Here is a 26,317-nt window from a genome sequence, read left to right as displayed (position 1 = left end):
CAGGATCTGTCCTTCCACTGAACACTCAGGGCTGATTTCCTTAAGAATGGAGAGGTTTGATCTTCTAGCAGTCCATGGGACTCTCAAGAGTCTCCTCCAGCACCACAATTCAAAAGCATCAATTCTTCGGCGATCAGACTTCTTTATGGTCCAGCTCTCACTTCCATACATCACTACTGGGAAAACCATAGCTTTAACTATACGGACCTTTGTAGGCAAGGTGATGTCTCTGCTTTTTAAGATGCTGTCTAGGTTTGTCATTGCTTTTCTCCCAAGAAGCAGGCGTCTTTTAATTTCGTGGCTGCTGTCACCATCTGCAGTGATCATGGAACCCAAGAAAGTAAAATCTCTCACTGCCTCCATTTCCCCCCCTTCTATTTAGCAGGAGGTGATGGGACCAGTGGCCATGATCTTAGTTTTTTTGATGTTGAGCTTCAGACCATATTTTGCGCTCTCCTCTTTCACCCTCATTAAAAGGTTCTTTAATTCCTCCTCACTTTCTGCCATCAAGGTCGTGTCATCAGCATATCTGAGATTGATGATATTTCTTCCGGCAATCTTAATTCCGGCTTGGGATTCATCTAGTCCAGCCTTTCGCATGATGAATTCTGCATATAAGTTAAATAAGCAGGGAGACAATATACAGCCTTGTCGTACTCCTTTCCCAATTTTGAACCTCAGTTATTCCATGTCCAGTTCTAACTGTAGCTTCTTGTCTCACATAGAGGTTTCTCAGGAGACAGATGAGGTGATCAGGCACTCCCATTTCTTTAAGAACTTGCCATAGTTTGCTGTGGTTGACACAGTCAAATGCTTTTGCGTAGTCAATAAAGCAGAAGTAGATGTTTTTCTGGAACTCTCTAGCTTTCTCCACAATCCAGCGCACGTTTGCAATTTGGTCTCTGGTTCCTCTGCCCCTTCGAAATCCAGCTTGCACTTCTGGGAGTTCTCGGTCCACATACTGTTTAAGCCTGCCTTGTAGAATTTTAAGCATAACCTTGCTAGCATGTGAAATGAGCACAATTGTGCGGTAGTTGGAGCATTCTTTGGCACTGCCCTTATTTGGGATTGGGATGTAGACTGATCTTCTCCAATCCTCTGGCCACTGCTGAATTTTCCAAACTTGCTGGCATATTGAGTGTAGCACCTTAACAGCATCATCTTTTAAAATTTTAAATAGTTCAGCTCGAATATCATCACTTCCACTGGCCTTGTTATTAGCAGTGCTTTCTAAGGCCCATTTGACTTCACTCTCCAAGATGTCTGGCTCAAGGTCAGCAACCACACTACCTGGGGCAAGAATGCATTGGAAAAGTCAAAATCTTGGAAGCTCTAAATCAGGGGTCAGAAAACTTTTTCAGCAGGGGGCCGGTCCACTGTCCCTCAGACCTTGTGGGGGGCCGAACTATATTTTGAAAAAAATATATGAACGAATTCCTATGTCCCACAAATAACCCAGAGATGTATTTTAAATAAAGGGACACATTCTACTCATGTAAAACCATGCTGATTCCCAGACCGTCTGTGGGCCAGATTTAGAAGGCGATTGGGCCACATCTGGCTCCCGGGCCTTAGTTTGGTGACCCCTGCTCTAAATGGCACCAGGTGAAATCCACATGGGTGACATAATAAGGCCTTAATCAGTATTGCCACATAATGTTTGGCTTTCAGCTGGAAAAGAGGTGGAGTGCAGATCTTAGATATGCAAAACAAAATGCTGAGCAGATGAGCAGTATTTGAGTGTTGCTCCATCAATTCTTGCTCTCCCTTTCTTCCTTCTGAGTCAGGATCAACATGGCTCTGTGGACATTAGTCCTCCTTGACCCAATCTCAGTTTTCTTGCTGCTTGCACTGATTTCCCTAACAACATTCTGGTTTCTGAACAGCAGCCATGGGAAATCACCGCTGCCCCTTCCTCCAGGTCCTCGTCCACTCCCAGTCATTGGCAATTTGCATTTGATAGATATCAGAAGACAAGATTTATCATATATGAAGGTAAGTTGTGGTGGCAGCTTGTGGTGGGTGGGTGGGAGGGAGGGAGGCGCTGGTTCTGTTTTTAAGCCTTCCCATTTCAGTGCAGCCAACGTAGAGTTTAGCTTTCCGTAAATCCCCGAGTATCATTTCGCAGCGTGATTTTCAGAGGAGATCACTTGCGATTATGATGCTGAAAATGTTAAACTCCTTAAATAATATTCAAGGGCCAAGGCTGTAGTCCTACATACCAGGGGCAGAAAATCAGGGGTCAGAATTAGAGGCATAGCTGCCAAGTTATCCCTTTTTTTAAGGGAAATTCCCTTATGCTGAATAGGCTTCCTCATGAGAAAAGGGAAAACTTGGCAGCTATGATTAGAGGGCCACCTCCAGGCCTCCCCCACCTCAAAAACCACCTACCAATTTTGGCATTTGCATGAAGAGAACCTGGGGCATGACTGCCTGCAGCAGCACCTGATTTACAGAGCAGAAGCAAATCAATGAAGTTTTCTGGGGTATTTCTCAGCTTCATCCATCCTGTGATCAGCATATGATGAGTCGTCCAGTGAGATTGTCCCCACTCCCCTTGCTGACACCTTGGCCCTCTTGACAGCTGAGAGTGCAGTTTTTGGAGAGGTCACAAGGATCTAAAGTGGCCAGGGAGGGTGGGTACTTGTGTCTCTGCCGCCACCAGTGAGGCCTTTTCTGTAGCGGTGGGGCAGGGTAGATAATCCCCACTTTTGCACTGGTTTATTTGACTGAAAATACTCATACACTGCTCTTCTTAAAAAATAAAATATAAATGAAAAAATATAAATGATACCAGGGCAATTCACAATTGGAACAATAAAACCGTACAATAGAAACCATATTTAAAAACTTAAAATTAGAAATTAGAAATCAGCTGACTATGGCGGAAAGGTATCTTCATCATTGCCTGCATATGTTTTCAGCAGGCGGTTGAAACAGAAGGTGCCTTCTGAATCTCTATTGGTAGAGAGTTCCACAGGACTGGGCTGATGGCTCAGTTTCATGTTGTTGTCAAGTGAGCCTCACAAACTCGGGGAATGAAAAGAGACGCTCTTGCAGATGTGATCTCTGTGATCATGCTGAGATAAAAGGGTCCAGGCGGACCCAAAGGTACTTTAGACCCAAGTTGCCCAGGGCTTTGATGCAAGGACCTTGAACCTGTGCTTAGTAGCAGATGGCCAGTCCGTGCAGAAGCTTTAATAATGGAGTCATATGCCCACTAATAATGAAACATACGGTGTAGATACTACTGCAAATTTATTATGCTATATTTGTGATGCACAAATGACATGAGGAGATTTGGTATATTTATTTGTGTCATTTATTATTCCTATGAGCTTTGTTCTTGAAACCCAGTAAAAAGTTGTTCAAAACAATGATTCTGCACCTATTGGAGCTTCCAAACAAACTCCAAGGACACCCATACATAGGGCGCATTGCAGTAATCCAGCCTCAAGGTTTCCAACAGCAGTCGGGCTATCTCTGATCTCTTCTTGTTCATTGTGGGGGTGGGGTGGGGGGAGCAGAAACCACTGAGCTTTTAATGACCCATTGAATTTTGCATACACAATAAATCACATTATGCACACAGAAAAATCACATTGTTTATCAATTACTTATTATCCAGAAGATAAATAAGGTGCATTTCCAGCTCCTAAAATTTCCTGGAAACAAACAGGCAATCAGCACAGCTGTGGGTTTTTTTTTTTTTTTAAGGGTTGAAGGAACTCTCCTGCCCCTTTTAACCTGGCGGACTATTTTCTTTTGCTGTTTTGAAATTTCATGAGGTTCTAATTAACAGAGAATGAGCACTTGAGCACATAAGGTATTGTTTGAAAAAAGGGGGGAAATAGGAGAAGATCTGTTGTATACATAAACAGCCCTCTTATTTCACCTATATGATTCAATGGAACTACTTAAAAAGTATTGGAGTCTCCAGCACAAACTGAAGTTTTAAAAACAAAAACAAAAGTAGGAACAGTTTCAGTTTGGGCCACACCACTGTTTGTGGTGGGAACATCTTAAAGCAGATTGGAAGCAGATTCTTTCTCCCCCAAACATTTTTTGGGCACTTTAGTTTACCCCTCGCAGAGTTCCAATTCCCAGCAACTCTTAGCAAACTACAGTATAGTGCCCAGAATTATTTGAAGGAAAGGATGTGCTTTGAATGTGGTTTTAAAGGTCTAGCATGTACAAAGCCAGAGGCAGATTTAGGACTGCATGAACAGTTCCGCTGGACCGGGCATTGAGCCTAGCGGGCGCCACAGGGTGTTGAAACTATGATGTAGTGGATTTAGCCGAATGGAGGGTGAGAGGCAGAGGGGTTCCAATTTTTGGCCTTGCACAGGGCGCTGCTGAAATTTGAAAGATCAAACTTCCCAGAGTGGTTCAACAATCAATTCCTCTTCCCAGGGAACTCTGGAAATTATAGTCCTGTGAATAGGGGAATAGGGGGTCTCCTCCCAACTCTCAGCTCCCATAATTCTTTGGGGGAAGGGGAACCATGATTTTTTAAAGTGGTATCATAGTGCTTTAAATGTACATTGTGAATGTAGCTTCTTTTGACCCTACTTTTCCAGTTGAGCCCTGCCGTTGCTCCTTCACACCCCTCTTCCCCTCACAGAACTACAATTCTCAGAGTTCCCCCCTTCTCTGAATTTCCACCACCACCACCACTCTTGTAGCGTTGCTGTGCTTTGGCTAGACATAAAAAGAGATGGAAGATGGAAAGCAAACCATCACCATGCCCTGCCTCGTTGTAAACTTCAACAGTTGTGTGGTGTCCTTTTCCCTTATAGGGTATCCAAGAGCCCGTATAGAGTCCTTAAGTGGGTTCCCTATCAGTAGGAGAAAATAACAGGCCAACCAGAGAATATTGAGAAGCAAAGCAGCTAGTAAGCCTGATCTTTATTAAACTGCTGCAACAGGGTTCCCACTCACCACATGCAGGAGGCAGGAGGGACCCAGAACAATGGTGTGCCAGCCCTTATATAGACTTTTGAAATTGCCCACCTTGTAGCTCAAGACCACCCCCCCAAACATCATACATACGTCACAGAAGGAGGCGGTCTACAGCAGAAATCCTGTCTGCCAGGATACCTGACAATGGCCAGGGATTACTTGGGCAGCCTGGCCATTCTTTTGTGATGGCAAATACTTTAATTCCTGAATCCAGGTCACAGACTCACCCTCTTCATACACAAAGGTGTCCTAAAGACAGGTAAGCAAAAGACAATAGAGAGGCCTTTCCATTTACTTCCTCCTTGCAGAGAAACATTTGAGGTCAGTTTGGGGGAGTCAAAATGGTTTCAGGATTTCCTGAACTATTTCAGACGCATGGTTCACATGCTTATATGTTTGCCTTGTAAATTTATGAACATTTAAGTTATATATTTGAGACCTTAAGTTCTTATAACAGTGGCATTTAAGTTTGGTGTTTTATATTTGCTTGGGCTTCTTTCTCTCCCCCCCCTCCCCCAAGAGAGGCTTTTCCATTTACTTCCTCCTTGCAGAGAAACATTTGAGGTCAGTTTGGGGGAGTCAAAATGGTTTCAGGATTTCCTGAACTATTTCAGACGCATGGTTCACATGCTTATATGTTTGCCTTGTAAATTTATGAACATTTAAGTTATATATTTGAGACCTTAAGTTCTTATAACAGTGGCATTTAAGTTTGGTGTTTTATATTTGCTTGGGCTTCTTTCTCTCCCCCCCCTCCCCCAAGTGGCACCAAAGAATGATTATGAAAGGATATAAACTTTATTTCATCTTCACAGGAAGTGAAGCCTGTTTCTGCTTCCAGCTTCTCCAAGTCATTCATCTTGCCATATCGATTTTCTCATGCTCTGACAAGGCAGTGGATCCTCCTCCTGGAATGGTGGAAGGGCGGGGGGGGGCAGGAATTGACTATTGCAACCCCACTACTGCCATTCCCCAAAGGTCACACATTTGCAGAACTGTCTGTTGCACAACAGAATGCTTTTCAACACTTGGAAAAGTTGAAGAGCTTAGCTCTTGCTTCCTCCTGTGGCAGTCTGCAGCACTGCATGTTGAATTTTTCAGCTTTCAAATTCCAAAAATGAGGGGTGCTGAAAAATTGTAACATGTCTTGGGAATTCAAAATATATTTTGGTTAAATTAAAATAATTTAGTTTCCCTTAGTAAGTAAAATGTGTGTAAAATTGCATCAAAATGATTAAAAACGTTTCCCAAGTATTTGCAGCTCCCTCCCAAGGGAGTCTGTCCCACTGTTGAACTGCTCTTACTGTAAGAAAGTTCTTCCTGATGACTTAAAATAAAAAATGTTATATAAAAGAAAGTAATATGCAACGATCTATTAGAGTGTAAAAGCATGCTATAGAATTAACTCTTGAAACATCAACAAACAGAAATTCACTCTCAACAATTGCAATAAATCATTACTTAAATTATAATCAAGACAAACGCAACAGCAAGCTCATCTTCTCTTCCAGCTTTCAGAAAAATATGGTCCCGTCTTCACGGTCCATTTAGGTTTCCATAAGTTTTTGGTGCTGACTGGCTACGAGGCCGTGAAAGAGGCGCTTACGAGCAAAGGCAATGAATTCATAAACAGGATTCAACTCCCAGTATTCCAGCAGATGCAGAATGGACATGGTAAGAGCAACATGGAAATAATATTCTCTGATGCATATTGTTCCTAAACGGGGCTGCAGAAGGGCAGCTGAAGGAAGGCAGGGAGAAGCACTAGAATTTGGGTGCTGTTAAAGGTGAGAAATTGTGTCTGTTCCTTTTAACTAGTTGTATCACAGAGTTGGCCCTCACAGAGCTGCAATTCCCAGCACCCTTAAAAAGCTACATTTCCCAGGATTCTTTAGGGGTGGTGGAAATGTGCTTTGAATGTATGGTATGTATACGGCTCATGTCCCATGAATCCTGACAAGACAGAAGTACTGTTTTTGGGAGACAGGGGACGGGTGGGTGTGGGGGACTCCCTGGTCCCTTGAAGGACCAGATGCGCAGCCTGGGAGTCATTTTGGAGGCACAGGTTAATTCTGTGTCCAGGGCGGCTGTCTACCAGCTCCATCTGGTACGCAGGCTGAGACCCTACCTGCCCGCAGACTGTCTCACTAGAGTGGTGCATGCTCTAGTTATCTCCTGCTTGGACTACTGCACTGCTTGGACTACTGCAATGCGCTCTACGTGGGGCTACCTTTGAAGGTGACCCGGAAACTGCAATTAATGCAGAATGCGGCAGCTAGACTGGTGACTGGGAGCGGCCGCCGAGACCACATAACACCGGTCCTAAGAGACCTACATTGGCTCCCAGTACGTTTCCGAGCATAATTCAAAGTGTTGGTGCTGACCTTTAAAGCCCTAAACGGCCTCGGTCCAGTATACCTGAAGGAGCGTCTCCTCCCCCATCGTTTAGCCCGGACACTAAGGTCCAGTGCTGAGGGCCTTCTGGCGGTTCCCTCACTGCAAGAAGCAAAGCTACAGGGAACCAGGCAGAGGGCCTTCTCGGTAGTGGCGCCCGCCCTGTGGAACGCCCTTCCATCAGAGGTCAAGGAGATAAACAACTACCTGACATTTAGAAAACATAAAGGCAGCCCTGTTTAGGGAAGTTTTTAATCTGTGATATTTTAATGTATTTTGGTATTTGTTGGAAGCCGCCCAGAGTGGCGGGGGGAACTCAGCCAGGTGGGCGGGGAATAAATGATAATAATGATAATGATAATAATAATAATAATAATAATAATAATAATCTGAAGAACTACCAAAAACTGCCTGATTTTTCAGATCCTTTGCCGAAGCCCTGCTCCATGCATCTGTGCTTTCCACTGTGAGGTAGCTGTCTACTTAGGAGAAGGTCTTCTCTGCAGCAATGCCTCACATGTGGAATTTTCTCTCCAGACATGTTCTACTTTGCGAGCGTTTGCAGGGGTGGGGTGAAGGAAGAAGAAGCCAAATGGAGATTGGGGCGGGGAGTGGGGAGCAAGAGGGTCTTCTCCCTTGCCGATTAACTCACTTGCTTTCCCAGATGTGCACATGAGTGGGTGTGAGAGAGCAAGGGAGGTGCCTTGCATGTGTTTATGTGTGAAAGAGCTGTGGGACTGTGTGCATGTGTGTATATTTATACACACACACACTTGCATGCTTGTTCCCTTGGGCATCTGATGGGGCCCTCTAGAAAGCCGCTTGCCGGACTAGATGGATTCCTCAATCTCATCCAGCAGGACCTTGCTTAGGTCTTCATGTTCTGGTCACTTAAGCCCCCACAGAATTAATTTATATATTACTTGGATTGGATAACTCCCCCGAAAATTCTGCTTTGTGTCTTTCATTTGTTAATACCCTCAAACAATACATTTTTTCCCTTAAAATCAACAACTCCCCTCTAACCTATCAAAAAGGATGTTTCTGGTTCAACCTTGCATACGGAGATCTAATTTTCCTCCTTACCCAGCAGCATACCTTCCTGGCTTGCTTGTAAGTGTAGTGGCTCGGGCTGATGGGAGATGTAGTCCAAAACCTCTAAAAGACTACCATAATGGCAAAGGCTACCGCAGAGCAGAAGGAGGCAGTGCATCACTCTTACTGCTTCTGTGCCCCTTTCTGGTGCCTTGGTGGGTCTTGATGAAGAGCATGCCTCAGTTACTGCTTCCTGCTCCTGAGTATTTTATCACCAACAAAAGGCTTTGGGCAGTGGAGGCTGGTCCATTTGGGAAGATGGGGCACTGCCCTGCCAACCTCAGCCAGCCTCCACTTACATCCAGTCCAGGAGGTGTCACTGCCTGTCTGTCATCTTTCTCCTCCTCCTCTTCAGTCTCAGTGTTGCCCTTACAGAACTCAGCAGGGAGGAAGATGGGGGCAAAACTCGAATTAGTTGGCTCTGCCAGTCATCTGCTCTGGTGCCACCTACTGTTAGCCCCCCTGCCTTCCATGTCAGACTTTGGGCTCTCACATTTCAGCGGCGCCCTGTGCGACGCTAAAATTCAGTGGCCCCTGCCTCTTGCCTCTTGCACTCTGTTCTATAGCATTGTTGTTGTGCTGTAACAGTTAGGTAAAGGTAAAGGGGCCCCTGACCATCAGGTCCAGTTGTGTCCAACTCTGGGGTTGCGGCGCTCATCTCGCTCTATAGGCCGAGGGAGCCGGCGTTTGTCCACAGACAGCTTCCGGGTCATGTGGCCAGCATGACAAAGCCGCTTCTGGCGAACCAGAGCAGCGCACGAAAACACCGTTTTACCTTCCCGCCGGAGCGGTTCCTATTTATCTACTTGCACTTTGATGTGCTTTCGAACTGCTAGGTGGGCAGGAGCTGGGACCGTAGCAACGGGAGCTCACCCCGTCACAGGGATTCGAACCGCCGACCTTCTGATCAGCAAGCCCTAGACTCTGTGGTTTAACCCACAGCGCCACCTGGGTCCCTGCTGTAACAGTTACTCTACCTTAAAACCACCCCTGCTGTCTTCCACGCTACTAGTCACATTGGGCACCAGCCAGCACTGCTGCTAGGTGTGTGTTGGGGCTGCTGCTGATCTGCGGTTCAGCTTAGGCTTGGTCCTGCTCCTGAGGGATGGATGAGTGTGGAAGGTCAACTAGGCAGTGGCACCTGCAGCCTCACTGAGAAGTGGGGGCTTCCAGGGGTCCTGCAGGATATGCCATACATGCAACTTCCCCCTCCCCATATGTGCTAGAGCCAGAGGGAAAAAACGTTTCCAGGCAGCTGGGTTGGGATCCCAGTCCACACAGCTTCTTGTGGAAGAAAACTCCATCCTTGTGTTTTCTGGGTTGTATTCCTCAGGTATAATTTTCGCTGATGGGGAACTTTGGAAAGCCACTCGTCAATTCACCTTGTCGAGCTTGCGGGATCTCGGGATGGGCAAAAAACGGATAGAAGGAAAGATTCAAGAAGAGCTGCAATTCCTGATTGAGCTGATCAAGTCTTTTAAAGGTGATGATTTTTTTTTCACTTTTATTGCTCCTTTTCTATGTCTGCCATCTGGCGAGTGCCACCGTGTTCATTCTCCATTCTTTTCTTCTTCTTTTATGTTTTAAAGGTGAACCCTTTCCTCTAAAGACATTAACTTTAGCTCCAACAAACGTCACCTATGGCATAGTGTTTGGAGACAGGTTTGACTATGCCAATGAGACTTTTCTCACTCTGATGAAACATATTGATGAAGTGGTGGTCCTCCTGGGAGAACCACAGCTGCAGGTAGGCGATCCTTCCTGCATCTTCCATTGCAAAAATATTCCAGACTTGGCTGGTGGTTTTAGAAACTCCACATGCTGGCCTCCGTTATGGCCAGTGGAAAAGGGTACCGTGCCTTAGAAACTGGTTTGATGCTTTCTAGAATCCCGAATGCAGGTTTGTCAAGTATACACTAATCATTTTGTAGCAGTAAAACCACAACTGTGTGTGCTTTGTAAACACATCACAGGCAAAGCAATGATGTGATACAAACTTTTATTATTATATTTGTTGACATCCTGCCTTTCCCCCAGACTGGGACTCAAGGTGGCTTACAACCAAATAAAAAGATCACAGAGAAAATACAAAAAGCTAATGGCATTTAAAAGACAACCATTAAAAAGTAATGAAATTCAAATAGCATTAAAGCAAGCATGAATAAACTGCTTCTGGCACACGGAACAATGTGACGAGTGCCAGAGTGCATGGAAATGCTGTTTACCTTCCTGCTGCAGTGATGCCTATTTATCTACATGCGCTGGTATGCTTTCGAACTGCTAGGTTGGCAGGAGCTGGGAGAAAGCAACGGGAGCTCACCTCATCACGGGGATTCGAAGTGCCAACCTTACGATCGGCAAGCCCAAAAAGCTTGGTGGTTTAGACCACAGTGCCCCCTGCAGAGCAGCTGTACGAAGCTGGCTTTACTCTCCAAGTGGAAAACTGGAATTGTCCTTGAGTCAGGCTGGAAAGAATTTTTTTCATTTGAAGTCAAAATGACTTTGGGCTCCAGACTTCTCTCTCTCTCCCCGCTCCCCTTACTGAGCGGAGGCCTAGCCTGTTGGTTCCCGCCAACCCATCTACAAACGTCAGTTTGTCCTGGACGTCTTCGCGGCCCTCCCACGCAGATCCTGTTGCACAGTGCATAGCTGATGTTTAAATTAAAACCACATGTAAACAGAGCAAAGCCTTTTTAGGCTGGGATTAAGCCACTGTTGCTCCACACATCAATAACCTTTCAAGCTGCAAATCTGAAAGTGTTTGTGTGGGTTCTCCCCACCATTCCCACCCCCCACTTGCCCTGCCCTACCCCTCCCTTCAAGGGGCACTAACACGCTTTGGGTCACTGAGAAAGGATGGAGGGCAGAAGGCAAATCTGTGATCCTAAGCTCGAGCTATCTCTCCAAAATGCCAGATTCCAGTGAGGCATTCCGATAGCCTTTCAAATGATCCCCCTATTTCAGTCTCTAGCACATAGCATGCCACTTTCAGGAACCCCACCAAAATGACTCAGAGGGCACCATCCAAGGGAAAAGCATCCCATGGAATGAAATGGGAGTTATGCAAGAGCACATTATCTGGCACAGAATTACTGCCACATCTTTCTTGCATGCAATCTTTACTTGACTTTTCATTTACTTCTCTTTTTGGGTTCTTCTCTAGGTATATAATGTCTACCCATTCCTTGGATTCCTTTTAAAACCCCACAAGGTGATCTTGGACACAATTGAAAAGACCAAGGTCATTCTGAGGGAATACCTTGCAGCAGGCAAGCAGAGTATCAACGAGAACCTCTTACAAAACTACTACGACTATATGCTAACCAAGCAACAGTCAGAGGTATATCTATCTATCTATCATCTATCTATCTATCTATCTATCTATCTATCTATCTATCTATCTATCTATCTATCTATATCATCTATCTAAATATAAAGCCAACTTTTCCAATGCTTATTTGGTGCTCAGTGGGGTGTTTGTGTGTATGCGCATGTCTATTCCCCAAAAAGTTATGTGCAGAGGATAAATCATGTCCCTAAACAGTGCATGAGCTGAATTTGAAAGTGGTACAAAATTCAGGGAAAGGGACTGACGTGGGCAATCCCAACCACGATGCTGAGTAAGTCTCAGAACAACCTGCCAAGGTTAGCCAGTGGGCCAACGAGAGAATGGCTAGCGTGACAAATGAGAAATTATTTATTTGCTTGTTGAGAAGATTCAGTATCCCAGGGCAGTTGTTGGTCAAGGAAACATATTAGCAGCAAATTCACCAGCTAAGATAACCTTTTGGCTTATTTTCCATTCCTTGCCTTGAGAAGCAGATTTTGCCATTCTGTGGTTCGTCGGTTCTGCTGTTTTACTGTGTTGTGATATTGTTGCACATCACCCCAATCTCTGAACATTGTAAATTTCCAGGGGTTCCAGGCACACTTAGGCAGGGTTTGTGTTTCCTTCTGGCAGTGAGGCGCCTCTTTCTGTCTCATTCACATCATAGCAACACCCACAAACGCATAACAGTATTTCCTGTTAGACACTCTGAGCTTTGTGTCCTGGCTCTCACACTAGATGAAAAACTCAAGCTTGGAGCATGGTTCATTCCATAATATTTAATGCTCTTCAGCATGCTACATGCTACATGCCACAGGTGGCGCTGTGGGTTAAACCACAGAGTCTAGGGCTTGCTGATCAGAGGGTTGGCGGTTCTAATCCCTGCAACAGGGTAAGCTTCCGTTGCACGGTCCCAGCTCCTGCCCACCTAGCAGTTCGAAAGCACATCAAAGTGCAAGTAGATAAATAGGGACTGCTCCGGCGGGAAGGTAAACGGCGTTTCCGTGCGCTGCTCTGGTTCGCCAGAAGCAGCTTTGTCATGCTGGCCACATGACCCGGAAGCTGTCTGCGGACAAACGCCGGCTCCCTCGGCCTATAGAGTGACCCAGAGTCGGACACGACTGGATCTGATGGTCAGGGGCCCCTTTACCTAGCATGCTACATAGGCAAAGTAAGATTCAAATTTAAGGCAGGTGGTGCGCATGGCTAATAATAATAATAATAATAATAATAATAATAATAATAATAATAATTTATACCCCGCCTATCTGGGCGGTTTACAACATATATTTAGGTGCCAGGCAAAAACATTTCTCTTCAACCAGGAATTTGACTGATGAACATTCTATGGCTTTTTAAATATGTCGGTGTGTGTCTATTATTTGTTTGTTTTTGTTTTATTATGTTCTCATTTTATATTTTTCTGCTGAAAACCGCCCGGGGATCTTTGGATGAAGGGCAGTATACAAATTTCTTGCTGTTGCTTTGTATTGTTTTGTTTTGTTTAAATATAAATAAACCACAACATTTGCACCTTGCTCTTCTTACTGTAAGGAAAGGAGCAAAGACAGGAACTTGTTCGATGACGACAACATTGTGGCAGCAGTCTATGACCTGGTCCTTGCTGGGACAGAGACCACAGGCACCACACTGCAGTGGGCCATCCTGCTGATGATGAAATACCCTGATATTCAACGTAAGCCATGCTTTTGTGTTTCAAAGTTTGACAGCGTTGCATTCTGATTTTTACTATGAACCAGCCAAACGCTCGTCACTGTGGCAAAGATGCACTGGGAGGGATGAATAAAAGGAGAGGTCCTATTGTGGATCCTGATTTGAGTAGATCGCAGGAAGCAAAGAGTAGGAATAAATGGACACATCTCCAAATGCAAAGATGTGGAAAGTGGAGTCCCCCAAGGATCAGTATTGGTACCTGTGGTTTTTAACTTGTTCATGAACTGTCTAGAGCAGGGGTCAGCAACCTAAGGCCCATGTGGGGGTTGTTTAACCAGCCCATGGACCCCTACCGCCTGCTCGGCCGTTTCCCGTGTGCCACGGTGTTATGTACTGAGCTGAATCACAGAACAATAGGATCCAGAATCAGCAGTCTGATTGGTCCGCAGGAGCCACCCAATCCAACTCCAGGTGGAAGTGAATCCGCAACCTGATTGGCCTGCAGGAGCAAGCCAATCAGGCTGCTGGCAAAAGTCAATCCACAAACTGATTGGCCCACAGGTGTAGCCCTGAAGTAGCCAATCACGCAAGGCCCATTGTGTAAATAATGTATATAAGCAGATGGTTTTGGGAAAAGGGCATTCTTCTCTTCTTCTCCTTGATCACTACGAGCTGAATAAAGAGCATGAAATTCACTCTCGACTCCGAGTATATTTCACACGCTAAAGCGGGCTGAGCAGAGTGGGGATCGCCTTCCGCATTGCTGGCCGGCTTCCCATTGGCTGCAGGAAGCTCCTGCAGCCAATGGGAAGCTGTGCACACCTCCTCCGCACCGGAAGGAGCACCGGAAATAGCGTGTGTGCACGCCGCGCACACACACACATACACACTCTGGCCCACCGTGGCATCTGCGGGACCATCAACCAGCCCAAGCCACAAAAACTTTGCCAACCCCTGATCTAGAGTTAGGGGGAGATCTGTGAGGTGGCCAAGTTTGCTGACGATACGGAATTGTTGAGGGTCATTAAACCAAAAAGAAATTGCAAAGAGCTCCAAGGGGGCCTCTCCAAACTATGTTAATGAGTGGTAAAGAAGCCAATGCGAGTGTAAAAGCCTGCGCTAAGTTGTTGCGTTCTTACCTTGGTTTCACTTCTTCTTTTTTATAATAACTGTCAGAGAACTCCCGTTTCAGGGCAGGCACGAGAGGAAATCGAAAGGGTCATTGGGCTGGAACGTCTTCCCACCTCTGAAGACAGGAAGCAGATGCCCTTCAACAACGCCATAGTCCACGAGGTGCAGAGGTTTGCCAGTATCCTGCCGCAGTTCCCGCGCTGCACTGCTGTGGACACTTGCTTCCGCGGCTACTTCATTCCCAAGGTAGGAAGCTTGCCCTGCTGGCACGGTCAAGTGGGCAAGGTGGACTGGGAGTGCCTCATGTCTGAAAGAGGGCGTCTGGCGTCACAGCTGACTTCCGAGGCTGCATTCAGACAGCATGTTCCTCTTTCCTGATCTTCCCCGACTTGTCAGCTTCCACGTTTCATGTGATCATTCACACAACGTAAAGTGGGGTCCAGCAGAAGCTTAGCACTAATTACCACGATAATGGTGTCCAGGGGGGAAATCCAGTTGCAACCTGATTAACTCAGAAAATCGTGAGGTGTGCGTGTTTGTGTTGGAGATCCAGCACCGAGGGCCTTCTGGCGGTTCCCTCATTGCGAGAAGTGAGGTTACAGGGAACCAGACAGAGGGCCTTCTCGGTAGTGGCACCCGTCCTGTGGAACGCCCTCCCAGCAGATGTCAAGGCAATAAGTAACTATTTTACTTTTAGAAGACAACTGAAGGCGGCCCTGTGTAGGGAAGTTTTTAATGTTTAATGCTGTACTGTTTTAATATTCAGTTGGAAGCCACCCAGAGTGGCTGGGGAAACCCAGCCAGATGGGCGGGGTATAAATAAATTATTATTATTATTATTATTATTATTATTATTATTATTATTATTATCATCTCAAGTAACTGGAATTTCCCGACATTTAAGCTTTAGTGCAACATGGTAGTATATCAGTCAAAAAGGCCCAGCTCCATAATGCAGCAGGAGTAAAAGGGATGTTGGAACTTGGTACAGAAGCACTAGCATTATAACCCAGAAAACTAATGCAATAAAATGCACGTCTGAATGCCGGCTGCAAAAGGAAGTTGTCTGAGGCCTTCCCTGTGTTCCTGCCATGACTTTTCCTTCCTTGAGAACTTAAGAGGCAGTGTGGAGTAGTGGTTAGAGTGTCAGAATAAGACCTGGGAGTTCACTTCCTCACTTGGCCTTGAAGATCAATAAGAGGCCTTGAGGCAGTCATTATTTCTCAGCTGAAGCTCCTCGCAGGGTTGTTGTGAGTATAAAACAGAGAGAACCAGGTATGCCGCCTTGAGCTCTTTGGGATTATAAATGAAATAAATAATAATACAGGTGAAACTCGGAAAATTAGAATATCATCGAAAAGTGCATTTATTTCAGTAATGCAACTTTAAAGGTGAAACCAATATATGAGATAGATGCATGACATGCAAAGCAAGATATGTCAAGCCTTGATTTGTTGTCCCAGTAATTGTAATTATTTGTCGTTAGGTGGGTCAATTATAAATGGAATGTAATTAATGAAATGTAATAGCGATGCTTATTTTTGTATTATTGTAACTATTTGTTTTATTACTGTGGAATTTCCAAAAGAAAGCATTTGTAAAAATTAAAAGAAAAAGAAAAAACAATAAGTTGCATTACTGAAATAAATGCACTTTTCGACGATATTCTAATTTTCCGAGTTTCACCAATAATAATAATAATAATAATAATAATAATAATAATAAACAACTGTGGGCAATTGAATGCCTTCCCTCCGATTTCCCCTCCACTTAACAATGTAAACTCTGCTTGCCTCCCACCCAGGGCACACCCGTGATCCCCTCTCTCACCTCCGTGTTGTATGACAAGACCCAGTGGGAAACTCCCACCCAGTTTAACCCCAACCACTTTCTGGATGCCGAGGGGAACTTTGTGAAGAAGGACGCCTTCCTCCCCTTCACTATAGGTAACACAAATTCCTCCTGCAGGCAAAGAAGGTGCTTGATGAAGACCACCCTATCTTCCAAGGGTGTAGCTATGTTCTGCCTCCACTGTCAGAGGCCTTGTGTCTCGCACTACCTGTTGCTGGGAATCGTAGGCGGGCAGAGCGCTGTTGCACTCCTATCCAGATCGCAGGCTTCTTCCCACTGCTTGGCTGCTGCGAGAACAGGATGCTGGACCAGATGGGCCCATGGGCTTGTGTTCTTACACAACAGGCAGATATTTCCCCCCACTGAGTCAGTTCTTGGAAGTTCTAGGCGTGAGACCACCTGGGAGTGCCGTGTGTGGGACCTGACTTTATTATGAGCATGAGATGAGGCCATAGGGAGAGATCAGCTTCTTGCGGCCCCAGACAGGACCAACAGGACCACTGCTAGCTAGGAGACCAAGCGGCTGATTTGGTATGAGTTGCTGAACCTCAGGTCCAATGATGGCAGTTGAGTTGACCTGCACTCATATCCTCCCCTGGGCCTGGCTGTCCACCCAGAGCTCTGTCCCCTCTTGACCGCGTCAAGGTCTTTAAAGGGGCACCTGCAGCTTAGCGCCGCATTGCCACTCTGCTAAGGCTACCTGTGTGCGTTGCCAGGCAGGGATGGAGAACCTTCAGTGGTTCCTCTGAAGGTTCCCTGCCAGGGGTGACTGGCTTGGAGCTGGAGGCTGCTGGGTCCTGCCTCAGTGTCAGAGTCTGTGCCACTTCCCACATCACAGGCCCTCTTGGCTCCCCAGGACATAGGGCACCTTCTTATTATCAGTGCTCCAGTCACTGCGAATTGCCCAGGGTCCCAGCGACACTCCCTTGGGCATGCCCTCACCAAATAATTGATAATGTTGTGCATGACCCTAGTCTCCTAGGGTTCCGTTTCCTGGAAACTAAAGTCCCTGGAGACTATGGTGTCTTTAGGACAAATGGTTATGTTTACATGTATATATAACCTGAGCAATGGATGAAGGGTCTTGCATCATTAACACGCCAGCTGGTCTTACCTCCCCCTCAGGGTTCCAGGGGATTCCCCCAACTCAGGTTTGCATTCAGCACAGAGCAAGATGCGCCTTTTGTCTCTTCGGCTTCCAGCATCAGCCCAGGTCACACACACACCCAACTCTCCCATACACAGCACCTCCCCTGCCTTGGCCTTGGGTGAGAGTGCTATCCAGCCAAGTGAGGTGGGAAAAGCTCTGCCCATTTGTCTCTATAACAACCTCTTGTGAATGGACATGTGAATGGTGGCACTTAACTGGCTGGCTAAGACCACTACAGTAACAAAGGAACCAGGCTGACTGAATGACCAGGTTCCCTCTCATGGACTCGCAAGGGGACATTCACAAGTTTGGAAGGGACCCATGGGTACTACTGCCCCCCTCCCCCAAGAACTTACAAAAATAATATTGCAAACTGTTGGACTCTTGCTTCTATTTGCTGTTTTCATTGAAAGTCCAAACCACTGGTTTGTTGCAGGCCGTAGGAATTGTCCTGGAGAAAGCCTGGCCAAGATGGAGATCTTCTTGTTCTTTGTTGGGTTGCTCCAAAGGTTTACGTTTTGTCCTCCCCCTGGAAAGACCATTTCAGATTTGGACCTCACCCCCGCAGTTACCTTCACACTGAGGCCCCAAGCTTACTCTACCTGTGCTGTGCACTAAAAGGAGAACAGCTTGTCCCAGTGGTAGTGTCTTTTGCCTCATTTGCCCAGGTGAATGTTCTCTCTCTCTCTCTCTCTCTCTCTCTCTCTCTCTCTCTCTCTCTCTCTCTCTCTCTCTCTCTCGTGTGTGTGTGTGTGTGTGTACCATGTAATGAGACAGACAGGTGTGAGCTTGCTCCCAAGTTTACAGCACATGCTTGGAATTAAATTCTGTACTTTCTATCCAAGAGTGTTCTGATTATGCTTTTTCCTCACAGCTGCATGGAACATAACACATATCAGGCCTATGAGTATGTAAATAAAACATTCTAAACTTGTTTTTTTAACAAAATATTTATTGAAAGTTCAAAAAGTACATAATTATATGTGCACTAAATGTGCTGAGATGTAAATAAAAGAGAGAAAAAGAAAAAGAGAAACAGAACCCGTGTAGAAGGGGAAATGAAGGGGGGAGGGGGAACCCAAAACTGTGTACTTTATAAGGTTGTTAATGTACTTTACCAGATCTTAACCTATTGGTTAAGTGGTACCTCAGGTTACAGACTCCGCTAACCCAGAAATAGTACCTCGGGTTAAGAACTTTGCTTCAGGATGAGAACAGAAATTGCACAGCAGCAGCAGGAGGCCCCATTAGGTAAAGTGGTACCTCAGGTTAAGAACGGTTTCAGGTTAAAAACGGACCTCCGGAACGAATTAAGTTCTTAACCCGAGGTACCACTGTATTTGTAAGAATGAATTCTAAATATCATTGAATTTCTCCATGGCAAGTCTGCATTTACCTTGTTTTAAGTACGCTTCGGTTTGAGTACTTTCAGTAAGTACTCCGCGGACCTGTTTGGAATGGATTAATCCACTTTCCATTACTTTCAATGGGAAAGTTCGCTTCAAGTTAACATTACTTTCAATGGGAAAGTTTGCTTCAGGTTAAGTACGGACTTCCAGAACCAATTACACTCATACTTCGGGTTAAGTACGCTTCAGGTTGAGTACTCTGCAGACCCGTCTGGAACGGATCAATCCACTTTCCATTACTTTCAATGGGAAAGTTCGCTTCAGGTTAAGTACGCTTCAGGTTAAGTACAGACTTCTGGAACCAATTGTGTACATAAACCGAGGTACCACTGTATATGCAAGTTGTTCATATATTGAGAGTTTGTATAAATCTTCAATCCAATTGTAGAAGGGAGCTGCATTTTCATTTTTCCAATTCATCAGGATCAGTCTTTTTGTTGCGGTAAGGGCACGGAGAGTCCACTCATATTGCCCTTTTGTAAGGTTCCATGTGCTGGGTATATACAGTGGTACCTCTACTTACGAATAACTCGACTTACGAATGTTTCTACTTGCGAATGGAGGTCCATCCGCCATCTTGGATGTGGTTTAGATAGGATTTTTTCTACTTACGAATTTTTAGATAGGGTTGATTCTACTTACGAATTTTTTCTCCCAATGCATTTCTATGGGATTCGACTTACAATTTTTTTCGACTTACAAATGTGCGTTCGGAATGCATTAAATTCGTAAGTAGAGGTACCGCTGTAATTCAAGAGGATATTTTGCTCTGTAAATGTAAGGTTGTTCCATACAGTTCTGTTGATAGTTTCAGTTACCTTCTGCTTGGAATTAGATTCTGTACTTTATATCCAAGAGTGTTCTGCTTGTGCTTTTTCTTTGCAGCTTCATGGAACAACGCATGTATCAGGCATATGAATATGTAAGTAAAGCATTCTAAACTTGCTTAGCAGTGTGTGGTTTGTTCCTTGAAAAAGCGATAGAAAGAAGAGAGCATTGTAAATGGGATAAGAAGGGTCAAACAAACTATATTCCTAATGCTTCACAGTGCTGCTTAACTTTTGAGAGTTTAATATTCTTCCTACTGGGGGCTCTCTTGTGTGCAGGCCCCTCGTTTTGAATCTAGGCACATAGCTGATTCTTTAGTTGTTCACCCACACAGTGGGTCCACAGGGATTACTAAATTTCCTTCCCCACGCAGAAGTCATTATCCTGAGACAATAACCCCTGTCTGTACAGAGAGGGGATTCTTAGAATTGGTGCTTCAGAAACATACCAGCTCTTTTGGGTTATCTACAGGTCACAGCTCCCCCCCCCTTTATGGAGTGATGAACTCCAACCAGCAGAGGGGACATCCATTCTTTGTTCCTCATGCCCAGAGCCCTCCTGCCCACCTCCTGTTCCCCTCATACTCCTGCTCTAAGCCTCCTTTTCTGCCTAACCTCCGAGGGTTATTTCCCGTTGATGCTAAATCTGCACTTGTACTCCACCACTTCAGGCTGCTACACCACTCTTTGTAACTGGTGATCCTCAGGGCTAGACCTGAGACCTTCATGCCAAGGACCTTCCGCCTTGCCTGGGGAAACTGAGAAAAGGGCTGCGTGTGCACACTATGCATGGAAACCACATTCCTGGCACATTCTTCCCCTCAAAGAATCCTGGGCCCTGTAGTTTACCATGCTCAGAGTTACGATTCCCAGCAATCCTCAATGAACTGCAGTTCCCAGAATCCTTTTGAGAGGGGAAAATGCTGAATGTACTTTAAATATATAGTGTGTGCACAGCCTTAAGGGTCCACAGATACAGTGGTGCCTCGCAAGACGAATTTAATTCATCCCGCAAATTGCTTCGTATAGCGAAAGATTCGTTTTGCAAAGCGGCTCCCATAGGAACGCACTGAAGTGCGGTTTCCCATAGGGTGCCTCGCAAGGCGGGGGGATTTCATCTTGCGAGGCACCCTATGGGACGAAAAAAAATCGTCTTGCGAAGCACGCCATAGGAAACTTCGTCTTGCGAGTCTCCATTGAAATCGCAAAACGCTTTCGTTTTGTGAGTTTTTCATCTTGTGAGGCATTCGTCTAGCGAGGTACCACTGTACCAGTTTGGATTAGGAGTGGGGCCTCGTCAGAAAATCTAAAGCAGGGGTGGCCAACTCCCAAGAGACTGTGATCTACTCACAGTTAAAAACTGGCAGTGATCTACCCCCTTTTTGGAGGTTCAGGTCAAAATTCTTGGGCTTTTTTTAGGAAGGAGAAAGGCCCATTTTTTAGGGGTTCAGGTCAAAGTTGTAGGGCTTTTTTTAGGGAGAAGGAAAGCCCCGTTTCTTTGGGGTGCAGGGCAAAAAATTTGAGCTTATTTTTAGGGGAGTCAAAGTTGTTGAGCTTCTTTAGGGGGAGCCAGTGGCCTACCAGTGATCAACCACAGACGTCCAGTGATCTACCAGTAGATCTCGATCTACCTGTTGGACGTGCCTGATCTAAAGCATCCACACTGGCTGCGCACCAGCTGTTGAACCAGATTCAAAGTCCTTGCATTAATTTACAAGGCTCTGTACAGCTTAAGTCTAGGCTACCTCAGTGATCACTTGAACCCTTACATCCCAGCTCGATCACTGAGGTCATCGGCAGAAGCATCTCTTTTCCTTCCCCAAGTTGGTGAGGCTCAATTGACCACAAAGAGAAACTGAGCCTTTTGTGTCATTGGTCCAGTCCGGTGGAACTCCTTGCCAATAGAGATTCAGCAGGCACCTTCTGTGCCAACTTTTAATACATCTTTCCATAACAGTTAGCTGATTTGTAAATGTATCTTTTCATCCGGTTTTTATTGTATGTTTTCGTGTATAATTGTTGTACACTGCTCCATATTTTCTTAAATGAGTAGTGGAATACAAATATTTTCATAACTAAATAAGATCCGAAGTTTCCAAGAGGAGATTATAGACATACTTACACATCTGCAGGAGGCTTTTATAATATTGTTTTATGCAATGGTTTTAATAATTCAACACACACAAGGATATTAAGTGGAGCAACAGCTGAATTTTAAGTACACATTTAAATTTTTCTGTGCAAAGCACCGTATACCCTTTATGTATGTGCATGCACAGTGGTGATTGTATGTCATTTATTGCATGACCATAATCTGTAACATTGGGGGTGGGGGTGGGGAAAGAACCCTTGCTGGTCCTTTCCAACCCTACAACTCTCTGATTATAAATGTTCCTGCCACACTCTTCTTTGTTTAGCTGGTCCTTCCCTGCTTGTTTCACTCTGCTGCCACCTAGTGCCCACCTTAGGCTACAGCCATCCAGTTCCCTGTCTACTCTCTGCTTCCACCTATTGACTTGCTCATGCAACAGAAGCTCATTTCTCCCAAACGGTTTGCGGTAAAAAAAGGGGAGAAGATCATGGATAGAAGCAAGCAAGCAAGCAGGAACATACCTCTGCAAAATGCAAGTCATTGTGCATGAGTGTGTCACCAGATCAGAGGCTTCCTTCCTGCAGAAAGGTTCAATCCCCATATGGAAGAGCTGCATATTCCTGCATTGCAGGGGGTTGGACTAGATCAGGCATCCCCAAACTGCGGCCCTCCAGATGTTTTGGCCTACAACTCCCATGATCCCTAGCTAACAGGACCAGTGGTCGGGGAAGATGGGAATTGTAGTCCAAAACATCTGGAGGGCTGAAGTTTGGGGATGCCTGGTTTACTGGGAGGAAAGGGGTGTCCATGTTTTATATATATATATATATATATATTAAAAATACACTTTATTAATGATTATTTAAGGGAAAGGGGTGTCCATGTAAATGCCTGCCTACAACAGGCCCTGCAAGTCACGCACGTCTCAGCCTGAGGATTACTTGGAAGCCCTGCCATTGCAATAGACCAGGCATCCACAAAGGGCGGCCCTCCAGATGTTTAGGCCTACAACTCCCATGATCCCTAGCTAACGGGAGCAGTGGTCGGGGAAGATGGGAATTGTAGTCCAAAACATCTGGAGGGCCGAAGTTTGGGGATGCCTGCACTAGACCTTAGACCTGAGGAGGCAGGAACCTTGGATGAGACTGAGTAGGGGGCCATCTCTGACTTCAAGTGTGGGCCAAGTGGACATGCTTTGGATAAAACAGCCTCACAGTCCTAATGAGGACCCTTGTTGTTTAGTCGTTTAGTCGTGTCCGACTCTTCGTGACCCCATGGACCATAGCATGCCAGGCACTCCTGTCTTCCACTGCCAGACTTAATTAGGTCCACAGGTGGGAGAAGCTTCCCACCACTGACCTACTGCAAGCCACTGAGACATCTCCCAGTATATCCCAGTCTACCTTCTGTTTGGTCCTGCTTCATGAGTCTCAAAGACCAGCATTGAACTCAGGCTCTCAGGCTTGAGTCCCCAGTCTCTCCTCTCGTTAGCCCAAATGGAGGAGGCGTCTTTTGTCACAAAGGTGCAAGACTTGCTGGAACCTCACATGCAAATAAATGCCCGACTCGGCAAGATGCAGAACTGGCTGGTCCTGCTGTTCTCCGCTGCGATTTTGTTCCCTTCTCTCAGGTTGCTATAAGGCACCTGCAATGTGTCCTTTCTGTGGGATGCAAAGGGTTAAGTGCAGTCAAGTCACAACAATCCCTAGATAGTCCACTTGGAGGACTGAGGAGGAGGATATGACTAAGCGTAGTTTCCTCTTCCTTCACATGCAAATGAGTTGAGGAAGTGGCAGATAAATCCTGAAGGAAACAGCCATTTTCCCTCTCTTGGACCAGACCTCTTGGACTACACACATCTTAGTGAGTCTCTCCCTCAAGGCCTCCAGCCTAGAGAGAGAGTTGAGATGGAGTCTCACTTCTTATAAGTGAACTTCACAATGTATATATTACCTTTTAACTAAGCAAGTCTACCTCTTGAGTGTGCTGTACCTCGAGATGCTTGTAAGTAAACATCTTTTATACTTTTAAGAGCATTGTGTTGTGTCTTTTCTTTTAAGAGGGAAAAAGGGGAAATACCAGGAAAATACACTTTATTTTAGTGGCTTAAATCAAGCCTGCGCAAACGTTCTTCTGCTGTGTATTTTGCAAAAGGGGAATGTTTTACTCTGCTAAAGTTTTGTGCTTGCTAGCACAAGCGGGGATAGGATATATTAAACAATATCTCCTCATCCACATTCCTGAACATTCCCATATAGGGTTATTGCGGCCCAGAGTTGCGTATTTTGTGTATTTTTGAAGGATTGATTTGGATTGTGATTTTGAACTCTGTAGGATTTTTCCAGTTAGGATTTCCTGGTTGAGCACATGGTCTCTTTGTTCTGCAGTGTGCTTGGGGGATTAACTACCCCTCCCCTCCCTCAGAGTTTACAGCACTGAGAAAGCTCAGAGGTAGTGAAGATATTTTTGAGATTTTGAATTTGATTTTTGAAAGATTTTTGAATTTTGGAAATTTTTGAAGTTTTAAGATGGCAAGCTCCAGTTTTGATAGTGAGGCAAGACCAAGTTTTATGCTGCTGGATGACAATAATTTTGTGCAGTGGAAGCAGCGCGTTTTAGTTTATCTTGCTGCTAGGCGTGTTCTGCAGGCCATTAAGGAAGAAAAGCCTACAGGAACCGATGCAGAAGCTTTAGCTAAGATAGAAGCTTGGAGTATTAAAAATGATGAAGCCAAGCACATAATTTTGAGCAGTTTGAGGAATGAGCATCTATCAATGATAAATTTTGAAGATGATGCATCTAAGATCCTAGAGGACATTGAACGCATTTATGCACAATCTACAGAGAGTTCCTATAGATACTTGTTGGATAAGTTACTCAAGTTGAAGATGAATTCTAGAGAAGAGTTTACAGAGCATTTTAAGAATTTTTCTGAGATTGTTCAAAGAATTGCCCTTACTCCCAGAGCCTTTGATGATGTGACTAAAGTAACGTTTATGCTTGCATCATTGGGACCTACGTTTGCTCCATTTAAAAGTATAATGGATCACACAAAGGATTTAACTTTTAATGAGCTTATCAACCATTTAAGAGAGGAATGCAGAGATAGCCTTGATTCTCAAGAAAGGAATCCAAGGAGGAAGGATAGCAGCTATGCATCCAAGCATTTTGGAAAGTCCAGACAGACATCTAGAGAAATAATTTTTTTTAAATGCAATGGGAAAAACCACATAGCAAGGAACTGCAAGAGTCAAAATGGGGATAAAGTTGAATCCCACCCCTCAAAACCACAAGGTGTTAAGAAGGGGAGTCATGAGCAAACCATGTTGATGCAGGAGAGGAGTTTAGCTGTCCAGGATTGTGAAAATAAGCGCAATAAGTGGATTCTTGACAGTGGAGCGAGTTCTCATTTCTGTTATGAAAAGGAGTATTTTAATGAGATTAATGGGGATGAAACCTCTGAAATTGAGATTGCTGATGGCAACATTGTAAAGGCAATTGGTTCAGGAACTGTGAATTTGAAATTCAACGTAGATCATGAAACAATTAATACTAAGATAACTGAAGTTAAGTTTGCACCAAAGCTTAATTGCAACTTACTCAGCGTGTCCAGTTTGGACAGGAAAGGTTTTAAAATTACATTTGAAAAAGGACAATGTATTGTGACTAAGCATGATGAAGTTTATGTTCAAGGCACACTAAAGGATGGTGTATATGAGCTTAATGTTTCAGAGAACCAGCAGAACCAGTCTGCAAAGGTGGCGCAACCAAGTCAAAAGGACGAAGGAAGTCTGGAACTCTGGCACAAGAGACTTGGACACAGAGACACCAACGTTATTCTGGAACTACAGAAAGGTGATCTTGTGAGAGGTCTGCAGGTAAAGCAAAGCAACACAAATACACCAACATCAAAATGTATAACTTGTGTTAGTGAGAAAGCAACTAAACCTTCTTTCCCACGTTGTGCAGAGAAGAGAAGCACTAAAGTATTGGACATTGTCCATACAGATCTATGTGGACCAATGAATGTGTCTTCTCTAGGAGGTAATAAATATATTTTGATATTTTTGGACGATTTCTCGAGATTCTGCGTAGCCTACTTTATCAAGGAGAAGAGTGAGACAGTGGAATTGTTCAGGGACTATCTTAACATGGTCAAGAACAAGTTCCAGCGAGCCCCTTCCATTTTAATGTCCGATAATGGTGGGGAATTTTGTTCACATGAGATGCAGGCCGTCATGGCTAGAGAAGGCATATCACACGTGACCACAGTTGCCTACACACCCCAACAAAACTCAATTGCAGAGAGGAAATTTAGATCCATTTTGGAAATGACAAGGTGCATGCTAAAGGAAGCTAACTTGTCACACAGGCTGTGGGGTGAAGCGGCTCGTTGCTCAGTCT

The 26,317-nt window shown here is 45.0% G+C and overlaps 1 protein-coding gene across 4 annotated transcripts; it reads left to right on the top strand.

Annotated features, from left to right (window-relative positions):
* Positions 1 to 851: 851 nt before the first annotated feature.
* Positions 852 to 19,939, top strand: LOC118093050 (cytochrome P450 2W1). Of its 4 annotated transcripts, XR_009558530.2 has the most exons (10): positions 852 to 1,995; positions 6,474 to 6,636; positions 9,785 to 9,934; positions 10,041 to 10,198; positions 11,615 to 11,791; positions 13,334 to 13,475; positions 14,646 to 14,830; positions 16,389 to 16,530; positions 18,022 to 18,253; positions 19,880 to 19,939. XR_009558530.2 is itself a non-coding variant. In XM_035131780.3 (9 exons), the coding sequence occupies exons 1-9, from the start codon at positions 1,795 to 1,797 to the stop codon at positions 19,918 to 19,920; spliced, it is 1,359 nt and encodes a 452-aa protein (XP_034987671.1). In that variant the 5' UTR covers positions 852 to 1,794; the 3' UTR covers positions 19,921 to 19,939. The 4 variants fall into 4 exon arrangements, 3 of the variants coding, with proteins under 3 accessions (XP_034987671.1, XP_060138439.1, XP_034987669.1); XM_035131780.3 differs by lacking the exon at positions 18,022 to 18,253; XM_060282456.2 differs by having other exon boundaries at positions 18,022 to 19,939.
* Positions 19,940 to 26,317: the final 6,378 nt, after the last annotated feature.

Source organism: Zootoca vivipara, chromosome 13 (genome assembly GCF_965207765.1).
Source record: "Zootoca vivipara chromosome 13, rZooViv2.hap1.1, whole genome shotgun sequence".
NCBI lineage: Eukaryota > Metazoa > Chordata > Lepidosauria > Squamata > Lacertidae > Zootoca > Zootoca vivipara.
The sequence above is the reverse complement of the archived record's forward strand: the minus strand, read 5'-3'. Positions and strand labels throughout refer to the sequence as shown.

Bases quoted from the DNA above. Each gene is read 5' to 3' on its own strand.
- LOC118093050 (XM_035131778.3), top strand. From the start codon at position 1,795: ATGGCTCTGTGGACATTAGTCCTCCTTGACCCAATCTCAGTTTTCTTG. The intron at 1,996-6,473 runs GTAAGTTGTGGT...CTTCTCTTCCAG, and splicing joins AAGATTTATCATATATGAAG to CTTTCAGAAAAATATGGTCC. The intron at 9,935-10,040 runs GTGATGATTTTT...TATGTTTTAAAG, and splicing joins GCTGATCAAGTCTTTTAAAG to GTGAACCCTTTCCTCTAAAG.